We start from the raw sequence: 11613 nt of genomic DNA, 5'->3' as shown, positions 1-11613 counted from the left end.
GCAAAATGGCTGTCTGAGGAGGCCTTACAAATAGCTGTGAAAAGAAGAGAAATGAAAAGCAAAGGAGAAAAGGAAAGATATAAGCACCTGAATGCAGAGTTCCAAAGAATAGCAAGAAGAGATAAGAAAGCCTTCCTCAGCGATCAGTGCAAAGAAATAGAGGAAAACAACAGAATGGAAAGACTAGAGATCTCTTCAAGAAAATCAGAGATACCAAGGGAACATTTCATGCAAAGATGGGCTCGATAAAGGACAGAAATGGTATGGACCTAACAGAAGCAGACGATATTAAAAAGAGGTGGCAAGAATACACAGAAGAACTGTACAAAAAAGACCTTCACGACCAAGATAATCACAATGGTGTGATCACTCACCTAGAGCCAGACATCCTGGAATGTGAAGTCAAGTGGGCCTTAGAAAGCATCACTATGAACAAAGCTAGTGGAGGTTATGGAATTCCAGTTGAGCTATTTCAAATCCTGAAAGATGATGCTGTGAAAGTGCTGCACTCAATATGCCAGCAAATTTGGAAAACTTAGCAGTGGCCACAGGACTGGAAAAGGTCAGTTTTCTTTCCAATCCCAAAGAAAGGCAATGCTAAAGAATGCTCAGACTACCGCACAATTGCACTCATCTCACACACTAGTAAAATAATGCTCAAAATTCTCCAAGCCAGGCTTCAGCAATATGTGAACCGTGAACTTTGTGATGTTCAAGCTGGTTTTAGAAAAGGCTGAGGAACCAGAGATCAAATTGCCAACATCCGCTGGATCATGGAAAAAGCAAGAGAGTTCCAGAAAAACATCCATTTCTGCTTTATTGACTATGTCAAAGCCTTTGACTGTGTGGATCACAATAAATTGTGGAAAATTCTGAAAGAGATGGGAATACCAGACCACCTGACCTGCCTCTTGAGAAACCTATATGCAGGTCAGGAAGCAACAGTTAGAACTGGACATGGAACAGACTGGTTCCACAGTGGAAAAGGAGTATGTCAAGGCTGTATATTGTCACCCTGCTTATTTAACTTCTATGCAGAATACATCATGAGAAACGCTGGGCTGGAAGAAGCACAAGCTGGAATCAAGATTGCTGGGAGAAATATCAATAACCTCAGATATGCAGATGACACCACCCTTATGGCAGAAAGTGAAGAGGAACTCAAAAGCCTCTTGCTGAAAGTGAAAGAGGAGAGTGAAAAAGCTGGCTTAAAGCTCAACATTCAGAAAACTAAGATCATGGCATCTGGTCCCATCACTTCATGGGAAATAGATGGGGAAACAGTGGAAACAGTGTCAGGCTTTATTTTTTTGGGCTCCAAAATCACTGCAGATGATGATTGCAGCCATGAAATTAAAAGACACTTACTCCTTGGAAGGAAAGTTATGACCAACCTAGATAGCATATTCAAAAGCAGAGACATTACTTTGCCAACAAACGTCCAACTAGTCAAGGCTATGGTTTTTCCAGTGGTCATGTATGGATGTGAGAGTTGCACTGTGAAGAAAGCTGAGCGCCGAAGAATTGATGCTTTTGAACTGTGGTGTTGGAGAAGACTCTTGAAGAGTCCCTTGGCCTGCAAGGAGATCCAACCAGTCCATTCTGAAGATCAGCCCTGGGATTTCTTTGGAAGGAATGATGCTAAAGCTGAAACTCCAGTACTTTGGCCACCTCATGCGAAGAGTTGACTCATTGGAAAAGACTCTGACACTGGGAGGGATTGAGGGCAGGAGGAGAAGGGGACGACAGAGGATGCGATGGCTGGATGGCATCACGGACTCAATGGACGTGAGTCTGAGTGAACTCCGGGAGTTGGTGATAGACAGGGAGGCCTGGCGTGCTGCGATTCATGGGGTCACAAAGAGTCGGATATGACTGAGCGACTGAACTGAACTGAACATTTTATAGGACAATTTCCAGGAGATAAGTTTTAGGTTTCAAGCTGTAGGTAAATACTCCAGTTATCTTTTGCTATATAACAAGTTTTTGAAACTGAGTAGCTAAGGGACTTCCCTGGTAGCCCAGTGATTAAGAATCTGCCTTCCAATGTGGGAGACATGGGTTTGATCCCTGTTAGGGAGCTAAGATCTCACATACAGTGGGGCAACTGAGCCCATGTACCACAACTACTGAGTCTGAGGGCCTCAGAGAAACATCCCACATGATGCAATGAAGATCCAGTACAGCCAAAAATAAATACTTTTTAAAAATAAAATTGAGTAGCTTAAACAATAACTATTTTATTACATCTCATGATTTCATGGGTCAGGAATTTGGGCAGGCCTCAGCTGGGTGATTCTTCTGCTCCAAGGGTGCCAACTGGGATTACTCACTGGTACTCAACTGTCAAGTGTGCTGGTCTGGACAGTTCAAGGTTCCTCCCTTGTCTGATGCCTGGGTGGGGATGGCTGGAAGGTTGGGATCAGCTGGGTCTATTGACTCTGACATGGTCCTCTCATTGTAATTGGTCTTCTCACGTGGCATGTTAAAATTCCTCAAAAGAGTGTTTCAAGAGACCTAAGTGGAAGCTACAAGACTTCTCACCTAGTTTCAGATAGCATGTAGTATCATACTTCTACCACCTTGTGCTGGTTCCAAATGAATTAAAAGACCTACCAAGATTCAAGATGAGAGTAGGGACTTCCCTAGTGGTCCAGTGGTTAAGAATCTGCCTTGTAACGCAGGAGACTTGTATTCAATCCCTGGTCCGGGAACTAAGATCCTGCATGCTGCAGGGCAATGAAGCCCACATGCCACAACTAGAGAGTCTGTTCACCACAACGAAAGATCCCCATGATGCAACAAATATCCTGAGTGCTGCAACTATAGACCTGAGATCCCCTGGAGGAGGGCATGGCAACCCACTCCAGTGTTCTTGCCTGGAGAGTCCCATGGACAGAGGAGCCTGGTGGGCTACAGTCTATAGGATTCCACAGAGTCAGACATGACTGAACAACTTAGCACACATGCACAGCCAGATAAATAAGTAAATAGATTAAAAAAGATTCAAGGAAAATGGCTGCACAACAGTGAGATACAAGTAGGCATGGTTCAATAGAGCACCATCTTTGGAGGCTACCTCCACAATGGAGATTTAATGTTCTAACTCTGTATAGGTGAAATACCACTCACATTTTCATAAGGAAAAAACTTATGTTAGTGAGTCTCAAACTGTACTCTCAAGGAAACCTACTGTCTCACTGCTCACATTGAATAATGTTGATCTTTAATATATTTGGAAGAAAAACTGAGATGAATCATTTTTTAAAAATCAATCTTTTGTTTCCCTATGAAAATTTTACTTAAACCCTATTGTTTGATATTCCTTACTTGTGTGATGGAACAATTTTTTGAAATATTTTGTTTTTGGGAATTCCCTGGTGGTCCAGTGATTAAAACAGTGCGTTTACTGCCAGGACCCAGGTTCAGGCCCCTTAAGGAACTATTAATAAGACCCTGCAAGCCACTTGGTGTGGCAAAAAAAAAACAAGAAAAAGAAACATTTTGTTTTTCACATGGCCTTTTTCTCCTTCCTGGTTCTGTGTGGAGTCAGGCTCTTTGCTGTGGCCTAGAAGAAGTATGTGTGTCAGATTCGAAAGCAGAAAGCTCTCGCAGATACTTCCTGTTCTGGATTTTGTTTTCATAAAGCCTGAGCTTCCAGAATCTGTCATGCAGAAAGAGGAAAGAGGTGAGGGTTGAAAGGCAACTAAAGGATGCTGAACAGCAGAGCTTCCCAGAGCTTCACAGCTTAGCCTTTCCATCCACCTGGTTTCTCTCACCAGACCTGTGAAACCTCCTGAGTCACTTCTTTGTATCCTCTACTCCATGGAGCAGTCTGAAAATCACAGCTCTAGAACAATCATTGCTCAGATCTTCTGAGTTGGGGAACAACTGGGGATAGTGGAATGGAAGTTGAAGAACTTCAGGTACACAGACTCCCATGTTTCTCTTCTGTAGATTTTAAAAAATTATTTAATTGGAGGCTAATTACAATATTGTAATGGTTTTTGCCATACACTGACGTGAATCAGCCATGGGTGTACATATGTCCCCCATCCTGAACCCCCCCTCCCACCTCTGAGATGAAGAAAACAGTGGAGTTACAGGTGACTGGAACTGTTTAAGCCTGGAAGTATGGAAGAATGTTGATGCTGATCATCAAAAATGGAGAGCTGAGTAGTTGCATTCAGTATTGGCAGGGAGTAATTTCATCTTTGGAATACTAATAAATCTGAGGTTAAGGGAAAGCATCCTAAACAAGGTGGCCTGCACACAGCTGGAGAGATGGAAACGTCAGTCAGGTGAAAAGCTCAGGGCTATAGAGAAGAGACACCAGCAGCTGTTGAAGAAGTGAGCTCCAACAGCAAAGAGCAGAAGACTGAGGACAGAAACTTAATGAGATCCTGCTACAAAGGTTGAAAACTGGTGACCCACCGGCTGCAACAACCTTCTTCTTTGACTATTGCTTTCTTACTGAAAACGTTGTTCTCTAATATCATAGACTGTCAGAAACTGCCACCCAAAGTTACATCAATAAGAAGAGAACATTCCACTCTTACCTAAGAGTCTAAGACACAGAGAGGTAGCCTCGATTGATTCTCAAGCCAGGTGCAGAGCTGTGGAAAAGGGGTTTCTGGAGACAATACTCCACATCTATCTTAACATTGTAGTTACAAGGAAACAAGACTTTTGGGGTCCACTTGTAGTCCAGATCTGGTATCACACAGCACCGCTTTGTTGGAACCAATCAAAATACAGATTCATTTAAATTTACTTAAACTCCACATTTCCCCCAAAGCTTTGTAACAACTCCATTCTTTTCTGTGTTTGGTGAGATGTCCCAAGATGCCTGAGGTGTGAACTCTTCCCCCTTTGTTGTGGATCAATAAACCTGAATCTTAGACTCTGGATTCATTTCTGCAGGCATTAGCATGATCAGGGGAGGACAGAGAACAACTGGAGGCTCTCATAGTACCCGTCTTTAGGATTGATTGATTTGATCTTGCTGTCCAGCAGACTCTCAAAGAGTCTTCTCCAGTCAATCCTAAAGGAAATCAACCCTGAATATTCATTGGAAGGACTAAAGCTGAAACTCTAAAATTTTGGCCACTTGATGTGACGAGCTGACTCATTGGAAAAGACCCTGATGCTGGGAAAGATTGAGGGCAGAAGGAGAAGGTAGCGAAAGAGGATGAGATGGTTGGACAGCATTACTGATTCATTGGACATCAGTTTGAGCAAACTCCAGGAGGTAGTGAAGAACAGGGAAGGTTGGTGTGCTTCAGACTGTGGGTTTGCAGAGAGTCCCACACGACTTAGCGACTGAACAACAATAGTACACGCCTCTATTTTTTTTAATTGTTTATTTTTGGCCACACTGCAGCAGCATGTTGGGTGGGATCTTAGTTTCTCCATGTGGGATGGAACCCTTGCCCCCTGCCTTGCAAGGCGGATTCTTAACTACTGCACCACTAGGTAAGTCCTACTCTTCCATTTTACGAACAAAAATCGGGGACTAGGATTAGCGGTCCTAATTGTCTTTACAGTTTTTCTGTCTTCACACTCTAGATGTGGAGACTGATGAGTTCCACAGGATTATTACGGAGTCATTGGGACCGCCAGTTCCCCGGGGGTCTTCTCCCACCTTACCCTACTGTTCCACATTTCTTCAGCACCTTTCCTCAGACGAAACTTCCTTTTTCTTATTCCTGTCCCCCAACCCCCTCTCTTAGGAATGATCAACCGTTTGAACCATAAACCACGTCCCGCCCTTCATTCAAATCTTCCTTTTCTGGCAAAGCCCTCTAAAAAGGTGGGCTAGAAATCAATGTATCTCCAGACAAAACAGAAAGCAAACACGTCCTAACAGGAATATAGTGTTTTACTTAAACTACAACGTCAAGCACTTTTAACAAGGTCCCTTGTCCTCTACAGAAAAAAACGTTAAGGCACCGCTTAACTCTGAAATCCTCTGCGGGGTCGATAGCTCACTCTGCGCTTGCGCGTCCGGTATCTTGGCCCTGCAACCCCGGCGTAGAGCAGCGGCGCGGCCGCGGATTGGTCGCCGGGGCGCCGGTCATCCGCGCGTGCGCAGTTCTCCGTCCGCGCCGCCCATCCCGCCGCCGGTCCGCGGCCTCAGGAGTGGTCAGGCTGCAGCCGGCGAGCCGGCGAGCCGACAGCCGGGCAGGCCGAAGGTGGGCCCGGCCTGCTGTCTCCTAGGAAGAAGAAGAAGGGGCTTGCGCTCCCGATCTCCGGGATCCCTCCGCCCAGCAACCTGCCCCGCCAGTCAAGGGAGAAGCTGAGGAGCCGCCGCCGCCGCCGCCATGGCTGCCATGATGGGTCGGAAGTGAGCCTGTGGGTGACCGTGCCGGCCCGGGCGCTGCCGCCCAAGTCCCGGCCGCCCCGCCGGGGAAGAGCGACGCCGCGGGCCGCGGGCCCTTGGCCTTCGCCACGCTAGCCCCCTCGGCTCGGCCTACTTCCTCCAAGACTGAGCGGCGGGGAGTGGCTCCCGGCCTCGGGGCCCGGCAGCCGGGAAGATGGCGGACCCGGCCGAGTGCAACATCAAAGTGATGTGTCGCTTCAGACCGCTCAACGAGTCGGAGGTGAACCGCGGTGATAAGTACATCGCCAAGTTTCAGGGAGAAGACACGGTTATGATCGCGGTGAGTGCCCCTGTCCCCACCCAGGGCCCCTCCTTCGTGCCCGGCCGCTCGGGGAGTTGAGAGAAGTGGGGAGTGAGCGGAGAGCGAGCTTTGGGGCGCCCCAGCCTCCCCAGTGGGGTTCGACGGCCCAGGGGAGGGGCTCGGCGCCTCGTCGGGTGCTCCGGGGTCGCCCCACCCCGGTCTGCAGCGCCGGGGACGGGAGGCACCCGCCCTGGGTCCCGGGCACTCCCCTACCTGGGGCGCGGGTGGAGCCGCCGGGGAACAAGTCGAGTGCTCGTTCGCCGACTTTCTGTGCGCCTGCATGTTCTGATGTAGATGCAGTCGGTGTGTCGGACCCCCTTCCCCTCAGATTTATCATTCATAAAATAGATCAGAGTTCGGCCGAGAACGTTGGGATCTGCCTTACCGAACCTTAAGTAGTAATGATATTTAGTCTTAAAAGAAATCTTAAATGTGCGTTAGACCGTCTTGTTTCCTCCGTGGGAGAAGGAAAACCGTAACAGTCGCAGTTACGCTGGTACCTTCAGTGTTCAGCCAACCCGCTTTTGAGTTTACAGTTACAAATGGCGAATCTAGGGCTGTAAAAAGTAGTTTTCTTTGGAAATCGGAGCGCTCGATTTTGTCTCATCCACCAGCGGATCTCGCCGATCAACGTTGGGTTAAATAAGTGCCCAGAGAGACTCACTGGGTTTTATGGGGTAGCACTCCGGGAAAGAGTGTTAACTTTTCGTGTGTATACCAAAGTATTATAAAAGCAGATTTAAAAAAATAAATAAATAAAATTTAATCAGTAAACTAGATTTCTTGTTAGTATCAGATTCCTACTTCTACAATTAGGATCTGCCTTGAAGAAAAATGACTTTGATAATCACAAGGATGGTGAGATAATGTCTTTTGTAATGTGAAACATAACGTGAAAGGTCCTGAAAATGATTCCCAATTCAAGGAGATTAAAATGGAGAATAAGGTAACTGCCTACAGAACAGTGAACTCTGACAAAAAATTAAATTCATCTTTCTTGCTGATGCCATCTTTCTACATTGCTATCACACTCCCCAATTTTAGTGTTTTTTGCCTTTCCATTTAGCATAAGTTTGAATATCTTAATATAGAAATGGGACAGAAATATCACAGGAGATGGAACATTGAAGGTTAGAAGCATTGACATGTAAGACAGAACTCAAGTTCCTTAGAATTTTTATGTGAAAGTTTCCAAGTTCAGCTCTAGAAGATTAATGTCATAGCTCCACATTGCTTGGGACGGTTTTGGCAAACAAGTCATTAGGTTCCTAATAACTGCAGCTCTTACTGTGTGAAGACTGTCAGGCTGGTTCTTTGTTAACAAGTCCACAGAAAAACCCTTGCTATAAATGACATCATGGAGAGGCCAAGAAGTTATGCACGAAACTAATCATTCTTTTCCTTCAGGATGAGCTATTTCACGTGATTTTAGAGGATGTTCACCAGGCCTGGGTTGTTGGTTGGCTGACACTAGTAGGCTATTAGTTTCTCATAGAGTTCTTGTGATTACTCAGCCTCTACAGTAGTTGACATAACCAAGCTGTTTTCCTTTCAGATTTGTGTTAAGGCTGTCTTATTTCTTCAGATATATTTTTGTGGTTATTTACCCAAACCGATAGTATTATCAAGATTTATTTGTTGTAATGGTTAAGATTTGGGATTCACAAAATGTTTTATGGTTAGGTTAGAAGACAGCCTTCTTTTGCAGGCCAAATATGACATAAGATACGAGGAAAGAGTTAAAAGAAAATAAACAATTACCACAGGAAGCACACATTTATTTTAGGTTGTTTCCTTTGGATAAAGTTATTTTAAGTTCGTTACTTAGGTTTCCTTAGTAATTAATCTAAGTGGTGATATTAAACATCATGGACAAGTAATTTAGTCATAAATCAATAATGTACAGTTAGTTGGCCTTTAGATAAACTGGTAAGTATTTAAGTCGTTTTGGGTTTTTTTTTGTTTAAGTATAAGCAGAAGTATATTACAACTGAGTGTGATACAGCTTTAGAAAATGTAAAGCAACATGTTTAGTTCGTTATTTTCAGAAACCAGTCTTTTGCATATAGAAGTCATTAATTACTCTGATACCTCTTTTTAAAAAAATTTTTAAGTGTATTCTTTAATTTTTTTTCTAAGTTGTCTGAGAATTTGTAACGGCAGCTAGGAGTGGAAATAACAAACCTCTAGGTTAAGTCATCTCTTGTTTTTTCTTCATTTTACTAGATACTGACCCTGATTCAAAGTAAATAGATTAAAAAGGAATTGCTGCAGTGCAGCATTTAAAATTAAATTGTCTGAAATAATTTTAAAACATTATGTATACAGACTTCTGGTTAAATCAAAATTTAAAAAATCAGTGTTTTAGTTTACAGTGTTACCGAATTGTAAGTATAATCAATGCTCACAAAGAAGATAGTTTTTTAGGATTCTGATTTTATCTACGTTCAGTTTCCAATATATTGTCCAAACTTTTTTCCTGTTACCCACGTAGTCAGTGATTTTAATGTGATGTGACCCCATAGCCGTGTAATCTTGCAGTATCTTTCTGTGCTTTGCAGCCTTTGTACAGATTTTTTTTGTTTGGTAATTAAATGCTCAGTGAAGTGCTATACATATCACATATTGAATGAAATAGAAATGCGTTACTTTTTGAAGATCTTTGACAGTGATATAGTAAAACTATTTGCTTTAGATAAGCAAACTTGTGACCCACAAAAACTGGGGCATAAGGGAAATGCCTTCTGTAGTTCAAAGGAGCCAGCTGAAAACACCGAATAAAAGAAATCAATAAGAAAAGTTATTCCTTCATCTGTTTATGCATCATAAAAGTGGAACATGCATACTTGCATCAAGTATCTTTACTATCATTCCTTATATGGTATACTATAGAGGCTGCCAGAATCCAAAACGGACTGTTGTGGTTCATTGAAATTGGACCTAGTTCTTACCTCCAACACAGCACAGTTTCCCCTTTCAGATGAATGATGATTTGGTGTTCGATCCTGATTACCTTATATATGAAAATTGAAAAAAGGAGCCATCAGTTGCAGAATGTTAGCCCACATCAGTGTACAACTAAGGAAAATCTAATATGATGTAATCCCATGTGATCTGAAAATCACTATTCAGAATTCCAGAGAAAGACATATTCCTGCCAGAAGTGTGTCCTTTGTAACCAGATTTGGTGTTCAGCCTGGTCTGTGCAGATTCAGGTAGGAACCACTGAACTTAAGAAATCTAAGGTAAATAAACATTCCTGTTTGGTTTTGTCTCCTTGAAGCCTAAGTTAGATGTGAATACATCTTGTGAGTTGGAGTATTTTTGAAGATACACATTTTTAAAGGCTGCATAATGTATATTTCAAGACCAAGGGCCAAATTTCTAAAGATATGGATATCCAGATCATGAGTGTTTAATTTATTTGAAAGATTATTAGTTATGGGATGTACCTTTGTTATAGACCATTAGAAATAGTTTTTATGTTTCACAAGTCTCATTTTTCATCCAGGAAGCCAGGATCACATTTGCTTTATTTAAGAAAATTATAATTCAGTTTTGTAAGTAAAGTAAGGCTATTGTGTGAACTTAATAATAAGCACTGAAGATAGTTTTTTATTTAACAGTGGTGTAACTTCAAATACAACTTAGCCACTAAACCACCACTTTAAACAACTTTAAAAAGTCACTCAATCCCAGCTTTATTATCTTTATATCTGCATGCTCATATTCTTATTCTAATACAGTGGTAGTTTGCATATTTGGTGTGAGGTGATGCCTGAATAAACAGCTGCATAAAGTATCAGCTTTTGAGGCAGACTTTATATTACCTGTTATTTTTGGCATATCTCTTTCTAAATGTTTGTGAGCAGGTTTTTTTTTGTTGTTGATGTAAAACTGAAGATAGGACTTAAGTGGTGTTTGTTTTTTTTAATTGTTTAAATGTTTATTTAAATAAAATATCATTTGCCTTATTTTGGAAGGATGCAGTTGTCATACTGTTACCTAACTTCTACTGATTAACTTGTTTCTTCAAGCAAAATTAGAATTCGTGAATTTGCTAATGGTGGAGGGTGTCTCTGTTTCAAATCAGGCAACATTACTGATCACTTATATTCAGTCCTTCTATATAAGTGCTTAGCTTGGGGGCTTCCCTGGTGGTTCAGATGGTAAAACGTCTGCCTGCAATGCAGGAGACCCGGGTTTGATTCCTGGGTCGGGAAGATCCCCTGGAGAAGGAAATGGCAATCCACTCCACTCTTGCCTGGAAAATCCCATGGACAGAGGAGCCTGATAGGCTACAGTCCATGGGGTCGCAAAGAGTCGGACACGACTGAGCGACTTCACTTTCTTTCTTTCTTACTGTTTGATAATTTATCCAGCCTTCTCCTCTGTTGTTCTTTGTGCCCTACTCTCATACTAATTAAATGTCATTTCTAAAATTGTGTTACTCTCTTACAATATCTCATACCGTGTCGTTGTTTGGTCACTAAGTCATGTCTGACTCTTTGCAACTTCGTGGACTGCAGCATGCCAGGATTCCCTGTTCTTCACGATCTGCTGGAATTTGCTCAAACTCTTGTCCACTGAATCGGTGATGCCATCCATCTCAACCTCTGTTTTCTTCTGCTCCTGCCTTCAATCTTTCCCAACATCAGGGTCTTTTCCAGTGAGTCCCTCTTTGTATCATGTGGCCAGAGTATTGGAGCTTCAGCATCAGTTCTCATACCTTATAGATACTAAATAAATGTTTGCTGAGTAAATGAAGAGAGAAAAATACTTTTTTCTTTGATAGAACAAAATATAAATATAGTTTATTTCTGTTATTTTGAACTTGTGTTTTCAGAATTATCATGAATACATCTTGCGCCATCAGTGAAATAGTAGATTGTCTTTTATTAGCCACACCTGTAGATTTGAATGTCAGTGT

General features: G+C 42.6%; 1 protein-coding gene across 2 annotated transcripts in view; it reads left to right on the top strand.

Annotated features, from left to right (window-relative positions):
- Positions 1-6090: 6090 nt before the first annotated feature.
- Positions 6091-11613, top strand: part of KIF5B (kinesin family member 5B) — a 47932-nt gene continuing 42409 nt past the window's right edge. The window contains exon 1 of one of the 2 annotated variants that reach the window (XM_027559808.1): positions 6091-6662. In XM_027559808.1, coding sequence (XP_027415609.1) covers positions 6537-6662 — 126 coding nt within the window. In that variant the 5' untranslated portion in view covers positions 6091-6536. The remainder of the gene's footprint in view (positions 6663-11613) is intronic. The other variant, XM_027559807.1, reaches the window with a different exon arrangement.

Source organism: Bos indicus x Bos taurus, chromosome 13, assembly GCF_003369695.1.
Source record: "Bos indicus x Bos taurus breed Angus x Brahman F1 hybrid chromosome 13, Bos_hybrid_MaternalHap_v2.0, whole genome shotgun sequence".
Taxonomy (NCBI): domain Eukaryota; kingdom Metazoa; phylum Chordata; class Mammalia; order Artiodactyla; family Bovidae; genus Bos; species Bos indicus x Bos taurus.
This window is presented reverse-complemented; position numbering and strand designations above follow the sequence as displayed.